At 48.4% G+C, this 23,318-nt stretch overlaps 1 protein-coding gene across 6 annotated transcripts in view; it reads left to right on the top strand.

Annotated features, from left to right (window-relative positions):
* Positions 1–23,318, top strand: part of DNMT3B (DNA methyltransferase 3 beta) — a 41,326-nt gene that overhangs the window by 1,550 nt on the left and 16,458 nt on the right. For 4 of the 6 annotated variants that reach the window (XM_036093262.2, XM_036093258.2, XM_036093256.2 and 1 more), the window contains exons 2-8: positions 14,388–14,550; positions 15,516–15,577; positions 17,583–17,690; positions 18,847–18,972; positions 19,638–19,847; positions 20,939–21,097; positions 23,208–23,315. In XM_036093262.2, the coding sequence (XP_035949155.1) occupies positions 14,394–14,550; positions 15,516–15,577; positions 17,583–17,690; positions 18,847–18,972; positions 19,638–19,847; positions 20,939–21,097; positions 23,208–23,315 (930 nt within the window). In that variant the 5' untranslated portion in view covers positions 14,388–14,393. The remainder of the gene's footprint in view (positions 1–14,387; positions 14,551–15,515; positions 15,578–17,582; positions 17,691–18,846; positions 18,973–19,637; positions 19,848–20,938; positions 21,098–23,207; positions 23,316–23,318) is intronic. The other 2 variants (XM_036093263.2, XM_078057045.1) reach the window with 1 other exon arrangement.

Raw genomic sequence — 23,318 nt, 5'->3', positions numbered from 1 at the left:
CCCCAGTGGGTTTCAAGGTTGCCATGATTTTTCTAGGGTGGAAATGATGATAGGGCTGGTATACAGTAACCATTCAAAGAAAGTCTGCCACTGTTAGCATCCTTGTGAGGTGAGCTGGCTGCCCTCTTTAAGGACATGCATAGGTCTTTGCATGTATTTAAATCTGTCCCACCAAGTCCATTTCCCTCTGTGGTTACAGTTACTACATCTGTGAAATAGGAACAATCTTACTAATAACTCGAGGTTGTATAAGAATGAAATCAGTTTTATGCACGATTTAACCTCTAACCCTCCATATTCCTTAGGTGTCTGATGGGTGTAAATAGCCCCTACCACACTGGGTTTGGTAAGGGCTTGATGGGGTAGTGCTTGGTATAGCATGTGATGAAGGATGACATCTGTATTAGTTAACCGATCGCCCCTATTTTTAGGGTAACCATTAATGAGAACAGGAGTTGAAGGGAGGGACCTCTGCTGGCCCCGCCTATCCTGCCTTCCTCCTAGGTACTCTATTCCTCTCAGCTATGAAAGCTTTTCCAAATCATTGTCCTCAATTTGGGAGTTGGCAGGAAGGAACGCCTTTGTTCCCTTTTGAAAGGAGCCAGGGTTTTCTTTTATGGGTTGGGGCCATTTTACCCCCCCACCAAAAGCTTGAGGCCTACCTTGGAGGCGTAATTGCAGAGCTAAGTGAGGTCCTTTACCTTTCCCTGTTGGGGTGGAGAGGGCCCAGACAAAGGGGTTGGGGCTGGCTGCATCCTGCTCCTTAAAGCCATAGTCCTAGCCACCCCCCTTCAAAGGCTAGAAGGGGAGGGAGAGTATCTGGGAGCCGCAGGGGGTGAAAGGGAGGAGCAAGGGAGGTGGGGGGTGGGGGGAGGCTGCTTCCCTTCCTTTCCTTCCTCCAGCCACGTGGGGCCTGCGACCAAATGGTGCCTGTCACCCCTCATTATTGCAGCCCTGGGGACCTGCTTCCAATTTGGGGTGTGGGCAAGTTCTCCTTTCAGGAAAACTTACCTTAGGATTCCTTTTGTCTGGGACGCCTGGGCGGCTCAGTCAGTTAAGCGTCTGCTTTCTGCTCAGGTCATGATCCCAGGGTCCTGGGATCAAGTCCCACATCAGGCTCCCCGCTCAGCGGGGAGCCTGCTTCTCCTTCTGCCTATTTCTCCTCCTGCTTGTGCTCTTTCTCTGACAAATGAATAAATAAAATCTTAAAAAAAAAAAAAAGGATTCCTTTTTTCTCAGACCAGCTCTCATGCCAGCTGTCCAGCCTTCAGGCTCAGACATCTTTTCCAATTTCATCAGAAATTAACTCCTCCTGGGTCCTGGGTCCTATACCATGACAAGTACCCGCGGGGCCCCCCCACCTCATCATCCAGCCCTTGGTAGGTACAGGGCCTCAGCTCTGGCCAGAATCATTCTTGTGTTAGTGAGATGTTTGTTTTTGTTTTTGTTTTTTGAGATTTTATTTATTTGCAGAGAGAGACAGCCAGAGCAGAAACACAAGCAGGGGGAGTGGGAGGGAGAAGGAGGCTTCCTGCCGGACAGGGAGCCCAACGCAGGGATCATTCCCAGGACCCTGGGACCATGACCTGAGCTGAAGGCAGACGCTTAACGACTGAGCCACCCAGGTGCCCCATGTGTTTTTTTTTTTTTTTAATTGTGAACTCGGGTTGATTTTTCAGTTTCTTGGTGGACCAGAGAAGTGCAGAATTCCTCATTTCATTAGCAGACCATCCTTTTCTTTGTAAAGTGATGGGCAGATTTGTCTCCCTTCTGGGTGGGGGCTGATCTCTTCCTCTTGTAGCTGATGGGACCAAGGTGCTATGCAGCCCGCTTGCTTCCGCACCTTGGTGGTTAGTGCTTTTCAGAACACTGCACATTTGCCGCCATCCCGGGGCAGTGCCTCCCTCCAGAAGAGAACAGCCCACTGCAGGTGCTCCTGTATCTGGCCGTGGCTGGAGGAAGTGGCCTGGTGAATGCAGAGCAAGCCTGCACATGGATCACATTTCTGGAGATCCTCGTTCCAATCTGTGAAGTGGGTAAAAGTCCACATCTACCCGGTGTAGTTATATCATCAGGACTAAATGGAATCCAGATCCTTTTTTTTTTTTTTTTTTTTAAAGATTTTATTTATTTATTTGACAGAGAGAGACACAGTGAGAGAGGGAACACAAGCAGGGGGAGTGGGGCAGAGAGAAGCAGGCTTCCCGCCGAGCAGGGAGCCCGATGCGGGGCTCGATCCCAGGACCCTGGGATCATGACCCGAACCAAAGGCAGACGCTTTAATGACTGAGCCACCGAGGTGCCCCCAGATCCTTTTATTTTAGTTGTTCATTCACAAAATAAAGGGGTGTCCCTAACCTAAGTACAGTTGACCCTTTTAACAATGCAGGGGTTAGGGACACTGCCTTCCTGCCCCCTCCACTTGAAAATCCAGGTTAACTTGACTCCCCCCAAGTTGAATAGCCTACTGTTGACCAGAAACACTACTGATAAGTCTGTTAACACATATTTTTCATGTTACATGTATTCTATAATTCTAAGAATAATACCTAACTTAATTTTTTTAGTATTTTTAGTCTATGCAGTTCATCTGAGTTTTTTCAAATTACTGGAAGTCTCCAAAATTTTCAATTATTTGCTGAAAAAAATCAATATATAAGACACATGTAGTTCAAACCTGTATTGTTCAGCGTCAGCTGTATTATAAAAACCTGTTATCCCCTGGGTTATATTATCCGTCTGAGTCAACAACGGGGTTTGGGCATTAGAATCAAGTCTGGATTCATGTACATACTCCATTTATAAGTCACTGGCTTGATCCTCAATTGCTCCATCTGTAAATTGACCAACAGTGGTTGGCCATTTGCAGGGGATGTTTAAGTCAGTTGAGTTGCTCTAGATTAAAAAATTCAGTAAATGTTGCATGTTATGGGGGCCCCTGGCTGGCTTAGTTGGAAGAACATGTGACTCTTGATCTCCCGTTGTGAGTTCAAGGCCTATATTGGGTGTAGAGATTACTAAAAAATAAAAAATACTGCACGTTATGTAGTAAACACTCAAATATTGGCAAGTGGTTATTATTTACTTCCTGAGGGAAATACCCCAGTTAGCATTCCTGAGTTTTTTCCAGGGAATAAGCAAAGAATGAGGAGGGCCTGCTTTGTGTAGGGAATTGAAATATTTAAAAAAATGACATTCAAGAAATATTTGAGGCAAGTGAAAATCAAATTTACCATCCTCCGATGCCAAGAAGAAACTAGTCATCACCTGTAATTTCACAGTCCGAAAGTAATCAATGTTTTGTTTTCATTTTCGGCCTCTCCATTTCCATGTAGACAGGACCAGGAGGCCTTTCTAAAAGAAGGGACCGGAACCCAAGGAGAGGACAGTGGCAAGGAAAGGTGGCTCAATTGGTGAGGTCCTTAGCACTATGGTCACCATTGGGGCTGCCTTCCCACGCAGCTGGAGGACAGTGTTGGGGGGCAGTGGGAAAAGATTCTCTGGAATCTGCCACCATTGGCTTCTGCTATTGTTTTTTTTTTACCAGCTTGCCTGATCAAAGTTGCCTCTCACTTCCCCCGCAGAGATTTTCATTCATTAAAACCTTGCGATCTATGGGCTCTGCCTTACCGCAAACCCCTGCCTGTCCTCTGCCTTCTCTCTCTCTGCTTTAGTTTTGTGTCTCAGGATCAAACTCTAATTTTCTAGGAAGTTGTCTTTTTTTTTAAATGTATTTATTTATTAAAAGATTTTATTTATTTTGACAGAGAGCACAGGTAAGCAGAAGCAGAGGGAGAGGGAGAAGCAGGCTCTCTGTCAAGCAGGGAGCCCGACATGGGGCTCAGTCCCAAGACCCTGAGATCACAACCCGAGCTGAAGGCAGACTTAACCGACTGAGCCACCCAGGCGCCCCTATTTTTGACTTAAAAAGGTTTTATTAGGGACAGAGGGAGCACAAGGCCGGGGGGAGGGGCATAGAGAGAGAGTCAAGCAGACTCCTCTCTGACTGCAGATCCTGACTCTGGGGCTTGATCCAGGACCCCGAGATCATGACCTGAGCTGAAGTCAGACCCTTACTCGACTGAGCCACCCAGGCACCCCGAAAATTGTCTTTTATAGTCTTTGAAATTTGTGGGAGAGTGGTAGCCATTGAAAGACTAGCAGGAAAAAAAAAAAAAAAAGACTAGCAGGAAATAAATGGATTTCCAAAACTGACAGAATAGATGGGCGAGGGAGAGTTGTCTGCGGCTCAAGGTTCTTAACCAATACATTTCCATTCGAGGACACGTTGATGCTGAGCAGGTGTGGGAGGAGGTCCAGCGGGAGGAGGCCCGACATGGTTGGGCCTGGTGAGGTTGAGAGAATACAACCTGCTGAGGTTGAGAGAATACATTTCTTTTTCTTTTTCTTTTCTTTTTTTTTTTTAAGATTATTTATTTATTTATTTGACAGAGACACAGCCAGAGAGGGAACACAAGTAGGGGGAGTGGGAGAGGGAGAAGCAGGCTCCCCGCTGAGCAGGAAGCCCAATGCGGGGCTCGATCCCAGGACTCCGGGATCACGACCCAAGCCGAAGGCAGACGCCCAATGACTGAGCCACCCAGGCGCCCCTCTTTTCTTTTTTTTTTTAAGATTTTTTTTATTTTTGAGAGGGAGAGCGTTTGTGTGCACCAGTGGGGGAGAGGGACAGAGGGAGAGAATCTTCAAGCAGACTCCCTGCTGAGTGTGGTGCCCTAGGTGGGGATCAATTGCAGCACCCTGAGATCAGGACCTGAGCTGAAACAGTCAGCATCTCTGACTGCACCACCCAGGCACCCCGTCCTCTCATTCTATAGCTCTTATTATCAGGCGTTGAGCTCCTGGCCACTGGAATTTTCTCTGGCCATTCTTCTGTTCTTTCTTCTGACCATTCTCTGCTCAGCGGGGAGCCTGCTCTCTCCCTCTGACCCTACCCCCCACTCATCCCCCCACATACGCTCTCCCAAATAAATAAATAAAATCTTTAAAACATTATTTTAGACAGAACACGCATGAACAAGGGGAGGGGCAGAGGGAGAGAGCAAATCCTCAAGCAGACTCCCCCTGGAGCATGAAACCTGATGCAGGTCCCAATCCCAGGACCCTGAGATCATGACCTGAGCCAAAATCAAGAGTTGGATGCTCAGCTGACTACAGGTGCCATGTTTTTGGTCTTCTAGGTTTTGAGAGCCCTTGTCCCAGAAATTCCATTTGCAGTGGTGTCCTCATCTTGTTTTTTTGGTTACATCTTTTGTCTTCTTGAAGATACTAATTCTGGTGTTTAGTTTTCCGTCCAGTGTTTCTGAGTATTTTTTTACTGTTTTCATTTTTAATATTTAAATTTTGAGCTTGATCTTCATGATTAAGAAGGACCAAAATTGAGAGTTAAACTGGAGCATTGCTTTGTGGGGCAGTGATTTGCACTTACCTTTGGGTCTCCCAAAATGTGAAGGATGTTCTCTGTTGTTGGGTCTGTCGCCTTCCCCAGAGCAGAGGGATCTTCCAGTGCCCTGCCTGAGAGGTGGAGGCCTGGCTGCAGGGAAGGGGTACTGGAGAGTTCTCAGGCTCAAGCAGGTATCCTATGTTTCAGTCTGGCTGGAGGAGTGATGGCCTCTATGGCTTGACTAAGGCATTGGTCTGCCTGAGTCCTGTGGTCTGGAAGCCGGAGGAGACATTGAAGGGTGAGCAGCAGAAGGAAGCCGCTTACCCGGGCTGTGGTGAGAACTGGAGTGTTAACTAGGCTAAATGCCTGAACGGGCAGGTGCCGTGGTAGAGATTTTCTGGGTTGTGTGCGCAACAGCTGGAGGATAGGACTTGGAAAATTCTGAGCAAATGTGCACAGAGGTATGGGCAAAATCTTGTCCTGTTGAGCTTTTGGCAAAAGGGTCTCTATAGTGGAAGAAAGAGCAGTGTAGGTTTTGGGGTGAACCAACCTTGTTTCATCTATCACCTAGCCTTTTCCCTATCATCCTCCTAAGCCAGCTGGAAGCTCCATGAGCACGGGTTGTCTGGCCTTTGCCTGTGATTCTCAGTGCTGAGTATGGCTTCTGAAGCATAGCAGGAACTCTTATCTGATGCATAGGTTAAGAGTGGCCTTTCCCAGTGTCTGGATCTGTCCTAGGATGTTACGTGTTAAGCTGTAAGCAGAGTACAGAGTGATTGCTCAGTATTAAATATGATTGTCACCATTATCTATGGCCACACAGCTAAGCAAGGAGTAGAATGTGGATTTGAAGTGCTGTTAAATCGGAGAAATTTGTCCCCACCTGGCTTGGACCCACAGAAGTGGCAGGATGCACAGATGTGTTGGGTTAAGACCCTCTAGAGGACCTGCTTGTGTCTACTACTTTGTCTACAGGCCTGCTTCATTCATCATCGTGTGGAGATGGGCAGACCCAAAACCCATACCAGGTACTTACAGCTCGTTTTTTTTTTTTTTTTTAAAGCGGCTTATGTGAGATAATGGGCTTTTTTGAAAAGCTAATTTCAGTGTACAATTCCTTTATTTTATAAATCTCACATAGTTAAAATTTATTCCTTGTGATGAGAACTTTTAAGATCTGTCTACAACTTCCAAATGAACAATACTTTAGTCACCATGCTGTACTACATTATCTCCCCAGGACTTGACTTATAACTGGGTGTTTGTACCTTTTGACCATCTTCACCCATTTCTCCTACTTGCTATCCCCTAGTTTTTCTTTGTATTGTGAAAATTTTGTCTTTCTTTTTAATTTAAGTAATCTCTACACCCAATGTGGGGCTCAAACTCAACGACCCTGAGATCAAGAACCACATGTTCTTTTGCCCGAGCCAGCCAGGTGCACCCCCCCCTTTGTCTTTTAAAAAATAATGTACCAGGACTTACTTTCTGATTATAGTAGAGGTGATCTGTAAGTCCTTTCCATGTTGAATCAACTAGGAATGTTGTCTAAATTTATTTGCATGCAGAGTTAGACTCCCTAGAAAAATCTGGGGCTAGAAAAGGGAAACAGAAATGAGAAAATGTATAAACTAAGGGATGTTCGAGACGTATAAGGAGAAAGTTGACGAAACTTTTCAGTAAGGTTGGCAGGCTTGCCCTAGCATATATGATGCTTATTCTAAAGCTGTGATGATTAAAAGGGGTGGCAAGGGTTAAATACCAAAAGGAAAAGTGAGCCCAGAAACATTCTACGTATATAGAGGAACTTTTTAAAAGAAATGGAGTTGGGGGGCGCCTGGGTGGCTCAGTCGTTAAGCGTCTGCCTTCGGCTCAGGTCATGATCCCAGGGTCCTGGGATCGAGCCCCACGTCGGGCTCCCTGCTTGGCGGGAAGCCTGCTTCTCCCTCTCCCACTCCCCCTGCTTGTGTTCCCTCTCTCGCTGTGTCTCTGTCAAATAAATAAATAAAATCTTTAAAAAAAAATTAATAAAATAAAAAAAATAAAAGAAATGGAGTTGGGACATTCACGTCATTACAAGTGTTTGGCTTTCCTTAAAGGGAAAAATGAGATGCCTACCTCCTACCATATACAAGTAACTTTATTAAAAAAATTTTTTTTAAAGATTTTATTCATTTATTTGAGATAGAGCGAGAGTGCGAGTATGAGCAGTGTGAGGGGCAGAGGTAGAAGCAGACTCCCCTTGAGCAGGGTGCCGGATTCAGGGCTTGATCCCAGGACTCCTGGGATCCTGACCTGAGCCAAAGGCAGACACCTAACCGACTGAGCCACCCAGGCGCCCCTACAAGTAACTTTAGATTGACTAATGGCCATTTTCACTGGAAGAAATGTTTCTTGGGCAGCATCTGACTGTAAAAGTAACAAGGGCATATGGTAGTTAACTCATAAGCTACCCTCCCAAGAGATGTGACTTTTTACAGTTCGAAAAAAAAAAAATGCTGGAGGAACATGGCTTAATGCATATGTTAACATTAACAACTGAGATTGTGTTATTATACAGACTTTCACTTGACACAGCTTTATCTGCTAGTTGGTACCTCGTTCACTGTCTCAACTAGCATCACATACGGCTGAATGGGATTTAGCCAGGTGCCTTTGCCAGTCATGTGTTTGCAGCTTTTGCCACGATAAACAGGACAGCAGCGACCATCCTTGCATATAGGTCTTGGTAAGAGTTTTGGGCTGGGTTGATTGCTAGCAGTAGAATCCTATGTGACAGGATATGGACACTTGGCATTTGTTGGTATGCCATCTTAAAGGCTGAATCTCTGTCCCCACTGCCTCTGTATGCAGACAGTTGAGATTTAAGGCATTGGATATAACGACAGGAGTAGCCTACTGTGAGGGGTAGCGCCCAGGCAGTGGCTTTACAGAACATTGGTCTTTTCTTCCCTTAACGCGCGCCCCCCCCTGCAGGGGAGAGGGCAGAGGGCTCTTTGGCTCCAGCTTTGCTCTAAGGGACACATGGCCACAGGGGTGGATATGGCAGCTCTCAGAATCCTCAGCTCTTTATGCTGCCCCACCCATCGCTGCCCCACCCATCATTGTCTGAGTTACCGGTGGTTTCCTCTGCACATTTGCACACCCTTCCAAGAGTTACCCAAAGAACTGTAGGGGAAGGGGGCCGAGTGCATTTGTTTATAGGGCAAAAAGCTTGACTCCAAGCTCTGGTTTAAGTTGCCCTGTCTTTTCAGATCTTTCTGTATATTCCTAGTTTTTCCTTTTCTTTTTTTTCTTCTAAGATTTTATTTTTCAGGAATCTACACTGAAAGTGGGGCTCAAACTCACAACCCCGAGATCGAGTCCACGAGCTGAGCCAGCCAGGCACCTCAGTTTTTTCTTTTTCTGGGAATTAGCTAAAGGGTAATTCCAATCCACTGAGGAACATCTAGGTGTTTTGTTAGTATATTGCTAATAGGAGCAATGCTGCAAGGAACAGCTAGGTTTTTATACTTGTCCAATTTGACCCCTGCGTGGATCAGTTGTTTTGATAATTCTTTTTTTTTTTTTAAAGATTTTATTTATTTATTTGACAGAGAGAGAGAGAGAGAGAGAGAGAGCAGGAACACAAGCAGGGGGAGTGGGAGAGGGAGAACCAGGCTTCCCGCCGAGCTGGGAGCCCGATGTGGGACTCGATCCCAGGACCCTGGGATCATGACCTGAGCCAAAGGCAGACGCTTAACGACTGAGCCACCCAGGCACCCCAGTTGTTTTGATAATTCTGATCAATATACCAAAACCCAGTTTTTACTGTACAACGACAGTGGTGCATGTAGCCATGGCCTAGAGGCACTGAGCAATCCTCCACACTCCTTCTGAATCACCATGATGAAGGGATGCGTCCCTTTGTGAGGCAGAGCTGGGAAGTCTGGCAGGATGGCACATGAAAATGTGGACGCTCCAGCTTCTCAGGGTTGTGTCCTCCACTTTGGGATCCCTAGTGTGAACCACCCAGGGAATTACGGTGGGGTCATTTGATTTCACAAATGCTAAGACTGGGGTTCTAGAAAGACTTGAGGGCTTTTTCATTCCAGCTTGCCTGTGAATCTGGCTATTTTTGGAATTCAGTAAAGATTCCTAAAGATCAGGCAAAGGCCGTGAACTCTGGGACCCTGTTCCCTGCCACCAGCCAGGGGGGCAGCCTCTTTCCAGCCCCCTTACCTTTGTACTTAACTGTTTCCACTGCCTGGGTACCCTCCTTTCTCTCTGCTCACCTGGGTGAGGTGTCCCCAGGCTTCACTTTTATAACTGTACTTAGCATATTAATTTTAAAATGTCTTTTAAGGTCTGGCTCACGGGTTAGGCCTAAATCTCCATCCCTTAGTTGCTGTGCAAGCCTGGGCAAGGAATCTGCCCATCTGCTTCCTTGAGCTTTACTTTACTCATCTGGGAAAGGGGGAATCCTAAGAGTAAGCTCTCTCTTTGGATGAGGTACACAGTAATTGCTCCATCTCAACTATTTTGGAATCTTGGACAATGGGAACAGCTAGGAAAGACTTGAGCAGTCAAGGTGGGGAGGATTCAGTAGTCTAGATTTCCCTCCCACAGGCTGTGGAGAAGGACTTTTTTAAATAGGGTAGGTGGGAATATCTTTCAAGCTCCTTTTTTACTGCACCAAATCTCTAAGCCCTGGGGGACTCAGGGTGGGGCAGGGATGCCCATGTGGCCCCCCCCTTCCACCCACTTCCCTGTCATGCCCACCATCCCCCCTTCCTGTATTGTGCATTTAATTAACGCAATTACCATTTACAGGGTGCTGTGAAATAGGTCTGCTGCTGGTACCGGCCTGGAGGAAATGAATGACATCACTTCTCAGCTTTATAGCTGGGTTGAGGGGGGCAGGTCCCTGGGCCTCCTCCCTGAGTCTAATTGGGGGTGCCACCCATCCTCCTGTCTGCCACATTGCATTTGGACACGTCTGACCTGGTTCAGTTGGGACACAGGCACCCTGCGCTAATGAGGCAGTGCCTTGCAGGGAGAACCTTGCGGGTGAGCCCACCCCACATTGCTGCCCCGCCCTAAATCACATGCCGGACCCCAGCCTCTGGGAAAGGGTCAGAGTTCACCCCGCATCAGGAGGTTAAACCATCACCTCTTGTGAAGGTAAACACTCAGCTGGAGGATCATGTCCCTCTGCCACAAAGTTCCTGTAGCCCCTGGGATGGGTGATGCATTGTTCTTAAAACTAGAATTCACGACTGCCTTGTCTCAGGCACAGCAGTTAAGGCACGTGCCCTGGACTGCCTAGGCATGAGTCTTGGCGCTGCCACCTTGTTGGGTGACTTAATTAATTCATCTGAGCCTGTGGAAAGCAGGTTGATAACAGGACCTGCCTCAGGATCGGGTGGGGGTTAAGGGTGGTTTGTGTACTGCCTTTAGCTTAGGGTAGGGACCCAGGAACTGTTAGAACAGTGGGGTGGCAAGGCACAGTTCTTAAGCCAGCACAATTCTTAAGCCAGCATGGAAAAATCCCTCAGGAAGGTTCCACCTCTTTCAGGGAGGTAACCCAGCCCGTTGATCCTCTAGCACTGGAATGATCACACTAGATAAAGCAGTTGGCTTGTCTTGGGGGCCATATTATTCAGGAAGTGGTGGGAAGAGGTGAGGGTGATTTCTATCTAGCATCACACACCAATTTCTGGTGCTAGTTTCTTCCTGTTGCCAAGAGCATGTAGTTAAGTTTGTGTGTTCTTAACGTTTTCGGGACTTGATTTGAACATTTGAACAACCCACATTGGTCCAGTGTGTATTATGTTGCTTAATCTGTCTGCCTCAATTTGTGCATCTGTGAAACAGGGATCATATGTACCACACTTATTTTTTTTTTTTAAAGATTTTATTTATTTGACAGAGAGACAAAGCAAGAGAAGGAACACAAGCAGGGGTAGCGGGAGAGGGAGAAGCAGGCCTCCCGGTGAGCAAGGGAGCCCGATGCGGGGCTCGATTCCAGGACCCTGGGATCATGACCTGAGTGGAAGGCAGAGGCTTAATGACTGAGCCACCCAGGTGCCCTTGTACCACATTTAAAGATTAAATGAGTTAATACAGGTAAAGCACAGAAGTGTTGCATATATAGTAGTAAATACTGAAAAAATTACTGTATTATTAGGCAAGAGGATTTGTTTACCTATGTGAGGAGGGCCAGATGATGCTTTTTGGAGCAGAAGTGTATTGAGAGAGGGCTTCCTGACTTGACCCATGTGGTTTTGAAGTCTGAGTAACCAGCAGATATGTGGTAGGGATGGGGAGGGCTTCCAGGCGGAGGGGGGCGGCAGCAGCACATGCCTGGAGGCGGGCCTTAGAATGTAGTCAGGGTAGAATGGTCAGAGGGGGAAGAGGAACTGCACGGGGTATCTTTCGGTGGGCACGGGTTCTAGATGCTGGTGTGTGTTGTGGCAGTAAGGTGGCAAGGGAAGGTACTGTCCATGCAAACCCAGGGCGATGAAGACTACGGAGAAGGAATTTTGTATGAAATCACATGATCGAATTATGCAAGCGAAAGGGGATATTTTTGCTGCCCACGTCGCCAAGGACACTTAGAGTTGCTTGGTTTCCTTGCCTGAACCTTCCCCCAGTGCCCATGGGTCTAGTTCCTAGAGGTAGATTTTTTCCTGAATGTCCACATCTGACTTTGGGAAGGTGCACTGCCCCCGTGTCTGTCTGATGGCCTGGCGGTCAGGTTGGCACTGCTGAGGCCCTAGGAGAAGGCCTGAGGTAGTTAATCATTGTCCACTCTGGGCTGCTGACTCCATCTGGGCCTGTTTAGGAGAGGGAGGCTCCTGACTGATACAGTTAAGGGCTGTCTGAGGGAATCCGGGGCCCTGGACGAGTGGGAAGTAATGGCCGTCAGTTTCAGCCTCTGACCTGCTTGCTACCAGCTCCTGAGTAGAAGCCCTGGCTGCCCGTTCCTCCCCTAAGCTTCTGTGGGCCCTTGGTCTCTTGCACCCGCGACCCAGCCTCCCACCCTGGGTTAGGCCACCCAGGTTACTTAGTTCACTGATTTGGCCCTGGGGCAAGACACTGGGAATTAATTATTATTTTGAACCACACTCCAGCAGTTTCCCTGGGATTTTGGCTGCTTGGCCTCACGGGATCTGGCCATAGGTCAGCCAGCTTTTTCTTCCGGGTCAGGGCTTGGCAGTGAAAGAGGCTGAGAAGCAGCTGATGGGGCTAGGTCCAGTATTCCTCTTTTCCCCTGGGGCTGGTGAGCTTCCTTAACACATATTGAGAGAAAACAGACCAGGAAGTGTGAGCCTGCACATCCTGGGCCACGTGGGGTAAATGCCACACTGTGCTGTGGATAAGTATACATTTAGAACCAGAACAGTGCTGTTTTTAACTTGCATATAATCACCCAGGGATCTTTTGAAAATGTTGGTCTTGACTTAGTAGGTCTAGGGCCATGCCTGAGATTTTGTAGCTCTTAGCCATCTCCCAGATGATTCCAGAGTCACTGGTCCCTGGGTCTTATGGGAAATGTAGCAGAGGTCTAGCAGCCCGGCACCCAGGCCTGGGGGAGGGACAGGTGCAGAGGATAAAATGGGGACCCCAGGTGATGTCCCATATCCACCTGGGGGCGCTGCAGTACAATTCAGACAGCCCCGCATCGCCTCCTGGTGGACGTGGTGCCACATCCCCTGCAGTCTGCAACCCAATAGCCCTGACTGATGCTTCTAGAAGGTACCCTGGGAGGCTAGTGTGGGTCATCTGGTACTGTGTGGTGAGTCCCCAAGATGGGGCATAGGGCTGGGAGTGCTCAGTGCTGATAAGCGGCCCTTGGCTGAGAAAGCTTTTTCCAAGAAAGGATCCAGAACAATAGGGTGTGGTGCCAAATAGCTCTGGAGCAGTTTGGGGAAAACCAAGGGATGGGAGTCTGGGGGCCTCACCCTGTACCTAGGCTCCATTTTTACCTTGGCCTCACCTCTTAGATGTGATTTCTGACCTTGGAGCCTAACCCAGTCTGTGTCAGTTTTCCTGTTCTATAAAATGGGCCCATCACATTATTAGGAGGACTAAATGAGAGAAAGGTGCAGGTTCTAGCAGCTAACATATGTTGCAGGCCAGGTCGAGGTCACAGAGCCCTTGAACCCATCAGTGAAGACCTGGCCTGCGCTGGTGGTCTCAGCTGAATAGCCTGGTGATGATGCAGTTACCAGGAGGGGCAGCAGTGGGGAGACAAAGGCCCAGAGGTGGGGCGAGGCTGGAGCAGATGGGGAGCATGCCCCTTGTTAACTGCCCCAGTCCTTTGCCTGTGCTCCTCCATCCTTTCCCTTCTTGGGAACTTGGGACTCTGAGCCCCAGCTGGTGAGGGAGGAGGGGAGTGAGTGACAGGCCAGCAGACCAATGGGCCCCTGAGGTTGGGGTGGGGCGGGGCTTGTGCTGCCATGGAGAGGAGAGAAGCTGTTCTGTGGGGGAGGAGGGGGCGGGTGGGAAGAGGACCTGGAGATTGAGGGGAAGGGAGAGAGCAAACAAAGGGGTCAGGAGGGAAAATAATGCACTGGCTTCCTGAGGCCCTGCGGAGGCTGGGCAGGGAGAGGGGGCCAGGGGCAGAGGGGACCAAGGCTGGCGGCAGGCAGGCCGGGGCAGGCGGGTCCTAAATGGCATTGTTTGAAGTGGCCGGCTAATTGCACAGAACAGCCTAAGCCTCAGACCACAGCCCAGCCCCCTCCTCTGTCCTGGGTGCTGGTATCTGAGCCTTCGGGCCGCCTGGCCACATGGAACCAAGTCCTGAGCCTCCGAGTTTGGTGAGGGGGGCAGGCTATGGGGGGCAGCCTGGGTGGGGTCCTTGGGCAGGAGTATCACCCGGAGAATGTCAAGGGGCCTCTGTTGGCCTGAGGACATAGAGCCATTGGCGGGAGGTTCGGGGTGTGCTGCCCCCTTGTGCCCTTGCTTCCCTGCTACCCTACCCATTCTGGCCCTCCTGCAGGAAACAATGAAGGGAGACACCAGACAACTCAACAGAGAGGAGGACGCCAGCGGGAGGGAAGACTCCATCATCACTAATGGGGGCTGCAGCGACCAGTCTTCTGACTCCAAGGATGCGCCCTCACCCCCTATCCTGGAGGCTATCAGCACCCCGGAGATCAGAGGTGGCCGGGCCAGTGGGGAGGAGGGGTGGGACAGGCACCGCAGACAGCAGCAGCTGGGACCTGAGCCTCGGAGCAGGCTCAAGGCAGGTCGTGGGGAGAGGGTCTGGTCTCTGACAGGCTCTGCCATACCTCTTGGGGAAGGGACGTGGATGTAGGCAGAGCCCAGCCCATTTCTCATCCCTGCCCGCGGGCCCTTGCTCCCCCTACTGCCCCCACCTCAGTTGGGATTCTGAGGAGTTAACCCCAAGGTTATGACACCTGTCCTTTTCCAGCCATGATGGGGTGTGGTTGCAGCATAGGCTGGGGTCTTTGGCCCTTTTGCAGTGGGACCCCTTCTCCCCTTGCAGCTGGCATTGTGATTATGTGGGAAGAAGACACTCAAGTGGGGAGGGTCTGAGGCCCGCTTCCTTTCCCATCCTTCCCTTCCCCACCCCTCTCCTGCGCAGTTCTGGATCATATCACCTGGGGTCCTCCCCACTGAGATTTTCTGACCCAGCTGGTTTGGAAAAACCCTGTATTATCCCACCCTGCTGTTGAAAACCTCTCGAGCTGTGCTGTCTAATAGAACTTTCTGTGAGGGTGAAAGTGTTCTGTTTTCTGCATTGTTCACTATAATAGCCATTAACCACATGTGAGCACTTGAAATGTGGCTGATCCGGCAGGCACTGGATTGTTCATTAGTTGTAGTTTGGTGGCCACAATTCTGGAAGGAATTTGATGCCTTCCCTCATGAGTACCTTCAGTATTGTTTTTGATCCTGTTATGTGCCCAGCTCTGCCCTGTTGCCTTATGAATACATTGACAGGACCACAGATCCTGAGGGGCTAGGAGTTAAACCCTGAGGATGCCAATGGGTTTAGAGAGAGGAGACGCCAGGGACAGCAGGTCAGCAAAGGACGACACGGCTGCTTCCCAGCCCAGAGGGCTGCCCCTTCCTCCAAACAGACCCTGGTTCTTTATTCCAGGCCGTAGATCAAGCTCACGGCTGTCCAAGCGGGAGGTCTCCAGTCTGCTAAGTTATACTCAGGTATGTGCTCTACTGTCCTTTTTTCAGGGTTCCAGGGGAATTCCCTTGAGCTTTCATTAAATGGGGAACTTGAGGCCTCCTCTAAACTGGTACCCAATAAGTACTTGTTGAATGCTGAATTTCAACACTGCTAAGCACGGAGAGGGCTTCAAACAACCTCATGAATGATGGCATTTTTTGTTGTTATGTGCCAAGTCTTAAAATCATAAACATTTATTTTACTAAATTACAAAGTTTTTTACTGAATGCTTATTTATTTATTTATTTTAAAGATTTTATTTATTTGACAGAGAGAGACATAGCGAGAGAGGGAACATAAGCAGAGGGAGTGGGAGAGGGAGAAGCAGGCTTTCCGCAGAGCAGGGAGCCTGATACGGCCTCGATCCCAGGACCCTGGGATCATGACCTGAGCCGAAGGCAGACGCTTAATGACTGAGCCACCCAGACGCCCCACTAAATGCTTATTTAGCATATTTTTTGAAATTGTCTTTTTCTCAGTGGATGATCAATTACATAGATAAATTTCTAATGTAGTAAACTGTCTTTTTTATTCCTGGAGTGAGCCCAGCTTGGTTGTGATATGTTTTGAATTTGATTTACTTTAGCATCTGTTCATGAATAAAATGGATGTATGATTTTATCGGAATATATCTGTGTCCGGTTTTGATATCAGGGTTATGTGGCCTCAAGGAAATTTTTTTTTTCCAAGATGGAAAGAACTTGCCTGGCTTGTTTCAGGAGATTTTAAACAATCATTGCAAGATCTTTGAATACTTGCTGCAAGGTTTCTACTTAATAAGTTTTTTTCCAAGTTACGGTTTTTCATAATTTTTTTTTTTATTCCTGATCTCATTTCTGCCTTCTGTGTTCTTATTAATCATAGTAGAGTTTTTTCACTTGGGTTACTCTTTTGGAGAACCAGTGTCAGGCATGGGGCACAAAGTTCTGGACAAATGAAAGTTCACATTCGCACAGCTTCTGTTCTGCTGGAGAGCAACCCGTGGGCACCCAGATGGCTAGAGTAAGAGCTGTGTGGACATTTGGGACCGTGTGCTCCGGACAGCCGTTTGAGTTCTGATGGACCATTACCAGCAATGGGAATGGAACCTCCTGACTGAGCATTTCCTCTGAGCCTGGCCTTGGGCGAGGCATGCATCATTCATTCTCATTATCACCCTGTTGTGCTACAAGGGAATTACTGTTAAGAGTTTTAAAGAGAGGAATGGACTCACTCAAGGTCACAAGATTGGCAAGTGAAAAATCCAGTTCTTAACACGACAGCTGGGCTTGGGGCTGCTCACTAGCGCTCCACTTTATGTGCCCAGTTCTTTGCGTTTTGCTCTGGGGCATGGGACATGTACTGGGGGTTCTACATGACTTGACACAGAATTGGTGCTGTTTCTTCCTGGTAATGGTGTCAAGAAGCATGTTTCTTGAACCTTTGATTTCTCCCAGACACTCAGTTGTGCAACATGACCAGCTCTCCCTGCTGGGCATAGCCAAATGAGTCTCCCTGTGGTGTACATACGGGAGTCTTGATGATACATATTGAATTCATACCCTATCTTGGGCTTCCTGATTTCACTGGGATTTTATTTTTCTTTCTTTCTTTTTTTTTTTTTTTAAGATTTTATTTATTTACAGAGAGAGAGACAGCAAGAGAGGGAACACAAGCAGGGGGAGTGGGAGAGGGAGAAGCAGGCTTCCTGTGGAGCAGGGAGCCTGATTTGGGGCTTGATCCCAGGACGCTGGGATCATGACCTGAGCTGGAGGCAGACGCTTAACGACTGAGCCACCCAGGCGCCCCTGGGATTTTATTTTTCAATCACGTCTTGAATTTGTGATCCCATGGTAAGCCATTGTGTAAAGTATGTTGAGCAAAATGTGGTAGTTGAAAATATTTTGAGGTCACTTGGGCCAAAATGATTGAATCTTGATTCTTAAACCGTTTTGATTATGTGACCTTTTAATGACCTTTACCGTTCCTAATGCTTCATTTATAAAGGATCTGACGGGTGATGGAGATGGCGAGGGGGAAGATGGAGATGGCTCTGACACCCCAGTGATGCCCAAACTCTTCCGTGAAACCAGGACTCGGTCTGAAAGCCCAGCTGTAAGTCCCCCTCCCCTCAGCCAGGGCCCTTCCAACCACACGTAGGCCTGAATGAAAAAAAACCTGTCTTGGATCTTCCTTTCTCCTTGGAGCTTTGGAGAGCGAGGTGAACAAATGTTTTGAAATTGGAAAATGACAGCAAGGTTCGTGAACTATCGTTGTGAAAGCTTGCTTTCATGTGGCAGGTTTTCAGCTCCTTGGACATTCCTTGCTTTAAGTGCCCAAGAGTGGATAGTTTGTAGGTGGATGGCTCAACTGTCAGTTACCTTTGGGAGTCACTTCTGTGACTTACAGGGTGGGGTCTAGAAATAGGAAGGCAGTCTTCGCTAATGGTCACCCAGCCCGTTAGAGAGCAGGCAAACACTTGATGGCCATTGCAGGGCCAGCTTATAATCTCACCCAGCGTATGATGTATATCATGCCCTTCTTACAGATGAGAGAAGATTTCCAATAACTTACCCAAGCTTAAATAGTAGTTCTTTTTAAAATCTTTTTAATTTTTTTTAAGATTGATTGATTTATTTTAGAGAACGAGCAAACGGGGAGGGGCAGAGGGAGAGAGAATCCTGAAGCAGACTCCCTGTTGAGTGGAAAGCCTGATGTGGGGCTTGATCCCAGGACCCTGAGATCATGACCTGAGCCAAAAAATCCAGGTGGCTGCTCCACCGACTAGGCCATCCAGGTGCCCCATAAACAGTCATTCTTGCGTGCAGGATTTGAATAGAGATGTGCAACACCTAAATTCAAGCCATTTTGAGAAAGGAGCCTAAGGGCTTCTAATCTGTCTTGATGATCGAGTGCCTTCCTAAAGAAGGCAACAATTATTCCATCGCTGTGGGGGGGCGGTAAATGTTTGGTTTGGATTTTAGTTTTCCATTCAATCTGCAGGTGTCAGCCGCCTCGGCCAGGCAGCGTGGGATCTGCTGTGGACTGTTGGCAGGCCTGCTGACACCCTACCCCATTCTCCCACTAACTGGGGAGTTTCGGGGCGGGCGGGGGTCCACGTGACCCATCCAGAGTTCTTCCCTAACTTAACCACCTCGTTCCCTTTCATTGATGTGAGGCGACCTCTCAAGACCAGTCCTCTTGGCCCCCTGTCCGGAACGCCATGCCTGTGGTCACCAAAGGCCTCGTGCTTATCCTCTCTTGCTTCCAGGTCCGAACCCGAAATAACACCAGTGCCTCCAGCCGGGAGAGACCCAGGTCCTCCCCGCGTTCCACCCGAGGCCGGCAGGGCCGCAATCCCGTGGATGAGTCCCCCGTGGAGTTCTCAGCTACCAGGGTTGGTTCCCCGGATACCCCCAGTCTCTTTAAGCGGAAGATCGGTCTCTCTCGCTGTGCCACCCAAAGTGGCTGGTGTGCGACCTACATCCAATCTTCACTCTTATCACCTTTTCAGGGGCTTCCCTTACCTCTCTCTCCTGGTTGCCGGGTAAGCTTCTCTTAAGCCCGATGACTTCTCTCCTGGCCTGATCCTGGATGGAACTCGGGTGGGAATGAGTGAATTCCCTGCTGACTGGGTTCTTGCTCCTCCTCGGAATGAGTTCGAGTACTACTGACTCCAGAACTGTTTTGTCTCCCTGGTATCTTCTTTGACTGTCTTGAGGCAACCCCAGTGCTTTTCTCCACTCCTGTTGCAAGGCTGGGCACACAGTAAGCATTTAAGGAAACCAGCAGCCCTCTCTGAGCTTGGCTCTCAGAGCCTCTCGGCCTCCCTCATTATTCTGCCTTTGTCCTTGATTCTGTCTCTGTTCTGATGGAAGTTGCTTTTTATCCCACCGCTTGAGGGATACTGGTTCCCGGAAAACCGTCCTTGGTGGTCTCTGTTCTCTTCAACTTAACGTCTTCACTGTTTCTGCTTGCTTGGGAAGCAACTGGGGGTTCCACTGGTCTCTGGTCACCTACCTGGTTTGTCGTGGCCCAAGTTCCATGTCCTTCTGTCCACAGTCCCTGAGGCGGCGGACAGTATCCTTGGCAGGCACGCCGTGGCCGTCCCCAGCCAGCCCCTACCTCACCATTGACCTCACGGATGACGATGTGGTGCCCCAGAGCAGCAGTACCCCCTACACCCGCTTGGCCCAGGACAGCCAGCAGGATGGCCTCGAGTCCCCACAGGTGGATGCAGAGGGTAGAGATGCCGACAGCGCCGAGTATCAGGTACCCCAAGAATGGCCTAGATAATAGGGAAGAACAGACGCTTACCCAGCGGGGGCCATTCCTACCTTTTTGTGGGGGCCACTTCTATTGTAATATTTGAATTTCTTTAGCATATAGATTTTCCATATGCAACGTGTCCCTCCTTTATCCTGCTTCTCTGCCAGACATAATTCAAACACCTGATTAATGAATTTCCAAATGTCAAGTATTTGTACCTCCAAATATATGTGCCTCGTTTGTATATGTAATACGAGGTGTGATTCTGTTCATCATATTTTATGTACAGTTGTAGACTAGTTAACTTTATTTGTTGGGAGCTGGAATTGCCTCACGCTCACATCTTTTATCCACTGTCTTATATGATCCAGCTTCTGTATCGTTCATGATTAGCCAGTCGGGCTTGCTTCATTCCAGCACTGCTGCGTACATACGTATGTATGTGTAATTCTGTTGTGTAGACATCTTTTTTTCTATGTATATCAGACTGTACATCTATTTTTTTTTTAAAGATTTTATTTATTTATATGACAGAGAGAGACAAAAAGAGAGAGGGAACACAAGCAGGGGGAGTAGAAGAGGGAGAAGCAGGCTTCCCGCTGAGCAGGGAGCCCGATGTGGGGCTCGATCCCAGGACCCTGGGATCCTGACCTGAGCCAAAGGCAGACGCATAATGACTGAGCCACCCAGGTGCCCCTGTACATCTGTTTGAATAACTTGTTTTTTCATGGGCATTTTACATTTTATGGTAAGCTTTTTGAGGCCCGTGGTGGGAAAACCCAGGTGATTGTCATGAGGTAACTCTGATCTTATTTCCTGTGAGTTTTCAGTTGACATCTTTCATTCCCAGATAGAGGTTAAAGGTTACAGGTGAAATTTTACAAATCTAATAAATCCCATGTTCCTATCAAAAAACGAAACTGACCCCTTATATTCAAGGGGTTCTCACTCACATTTCTTATTTTTTTTAAAGTAATGCCCTAAGTTGTACGCTGGGGCAATGGCCCTTGGGGTTAGTGGGGTGGGCAGGATTTTTCCTTGGCCTAGGTGATCTGTCTCATTGGGATTCCTTCCATGTGTTTTTTTTTTTCCAGGATGGCAAGGAGTTTGGGATAGGGGACCTTGTGTGGGGAAAGATCAAGGGCTTCTCCTGGTGGCCTGCCATGGTGGTGTCATGGAAGGCCACCTCCAAGCGCCAGGCCATGTCCGGCATGCGGTGGGTCCAGTGGTTTGGTGACGGCAAGTTCTCTGAGGTGAGTCCAGGGCTAGGCAGGCTCTCATGGGCCACAGACCCATTTCCTGTGTTTTCTTCACTTCCTTTTATACTTGACTTTTTAATATGAGTGGCCTGTGACTGCTTTCTCCAGATGGGTGAGGCTCTTTGACTCCTTGTGCCTAGGAAGGACAAAAATTTCTTGTTAACTGGCTTAAACAGATATATAGGGTCTTACAGGCCCAGAGCTCAATCTATCTAGTCTTATAGGAGACAAAGAGCTGGAAAGTCCTCTGAAGCCATTTGTGGGCACTTGTGCTCTGTTGGTTTTTATTTCTCGGGGGAGAGTCACTAGGATGGATTCCTGGGCAGACACCCTCAAAGATTTTCCTTGGAGAAGCCAGGAAGAGATAGGAAGGGTGGTCTCTGCTTCTGAGAGGTGTGGGGAGGGGCATGGGAGGAGAGGTGGGCCTAGGGCCACCGCAGAGTACTGATTTCAGGCTTTGTTGGTTATTGGTGTTAACCTTTTTTTTAAAGATTTATTTATTTGAGACGGAGGGTAGGGGGGAAACAGAAGCTGAGTGCAGAGCGGGACACAGGGCTTAATCTCATGACCCTGCGATCATGACCTGAGCTGAAATCAAGAAGTCGGATGCTTAACAGACTACGCCACCCAGGTGTCCCAATCTTTGTGGTTTTTTTTTTTTTTTTTTAATGTTAACCATTTTTAGTTCCTCCTTGATGAGAGTCTGTGGGGTAAGAGCTCTGTTTGTTGGGCATGAATCCTGCAGTTCTGATTCTTAAACCCTGTCAAAGGCACATTCTGAGATCTTGGGTTGTGATGAGAACAGTGCAGGCAGTTCTTTGCCTGTGATGGTCTCTTTTCGAAATGTTAGTCCAGCCTTCACATCCAGAGGTTCGATGAGGAACAACAGCAAGCTGGGTTGGGATGGAGGCAGATGTGGGAATGGAGGACCATTCAGTACATCTGTGGGATTTGGTCTCAAATTGAGGTTCTTTTTTCCCCCCCATGATTTGGGATTTGCTGTAAACACACTGAAATTCCCAGAGGGCAAGATAAATAGGACCTGGAGTCTTCCCTGGAGGTAGAATGCATGTAGAAACTCTCTCTTTGGCCAGCAGAGGGAGCAGGATTACAAATGTGGGCCTTTGCTCTCCCTGAAGCATCTAACTGCAGGGATATGGGCCATGAGTTCTGTGAAATGAAGAAACATGGATTGTTTGTAATTACTTTGGCCCACTGAGACCTATAATGAGCTTTGCAAGACTGGGTCTGATGCTAATAAGATGAAGTGTGGGGCTGTTAGCATAGTAAGGGATTGCAACACAGGTCCTTGTGCTTGTGCTGCACACAGCACGAGAAGAGTTGGTGTTGGGATCAGCACCTGCATTTCTCTGTACAATCACACTGATCCCCAGTTTCTTATAAGTGGTGGCGACAGCCCCTCGTGGGAGGTCAAGATGAGAGGTGTAAAACGGAGGTTGGCATGAGAATGAGCATGCACTGTGTGGGGAAGGAGACGTCCCATGGTTCTCCGGGCTAATCAGAATCCCCGAACACCAGTTTCATCTCATCCCACCGGCAGCCTGATTTGTTCGTGCACGGCCAGGGGACTTGGGTGTGAGACTTGTGGACTGCAGGTATTTAGCCCCAATGTAAGGCACGTAGCAACAAATCACACTCTGTGCCAAGCACTATTCTCTAAACCTGCACATTAAATTAATTCTGTTAATAAAAGGCTGTATCACAGCTGTTTGTCATGGTCGTGAATGAGGGAAGAACATGTGCGAAAGCAGCAATGTTGGAGTATCCACTGTGAATGTCAAGACGGAGACGGGGCCCCCCACCAAGGACAGTGTGGGTCCGTTGTACTTAGAATTTACACAGTTACAGGGTGCATCTGGCTGTATCCATTTGGAGTATCCTACTTTCTCCCATTTGGAGTGTTGTGTTCGCCATGCTTCTGTCGGCAGGGTGTGTCAGAGGCTGTGCTCCCGTTTGTGTTTTCTGCTTTTCTCTTCCCTTCTTTTTAGTCTATAGCTTGATCCCCAGGAATAAGCCTGGGAGAGACACAGGACGCGCCAGACACCAGCGGTAAATGAATGTTGATGATGGCTTTCTCTTCCAGGTGTCTGCAGATAAGCTAGTGGCCCTGGGGCTGTTCAGCCAGCACTTTAACCTGGCGACCTTCAATAAGCTGGTCTCTTACAGGAAGGCCATGTACCATGCGTTGGAGGTA

This window comes from Halichoerus grypus, chromosome 10 (assembly GCF_964656455.1).
Source record: "Halichoerus grypus chromosome 10, mHalGry1.hap1.1, whole genome shotgun sequence".
Lineage (NCBI taxonomy): Eukaryota > Metazoa > Chordata > Mammalia > Carnivora > Phocidae > Halichoerus > Halichoerus grypus.
The sequence above is the reverse complement of the archived record's forward strand: the minus strand, read 5'-3'. Positions and strand labels throughout refer to the sequence as shown.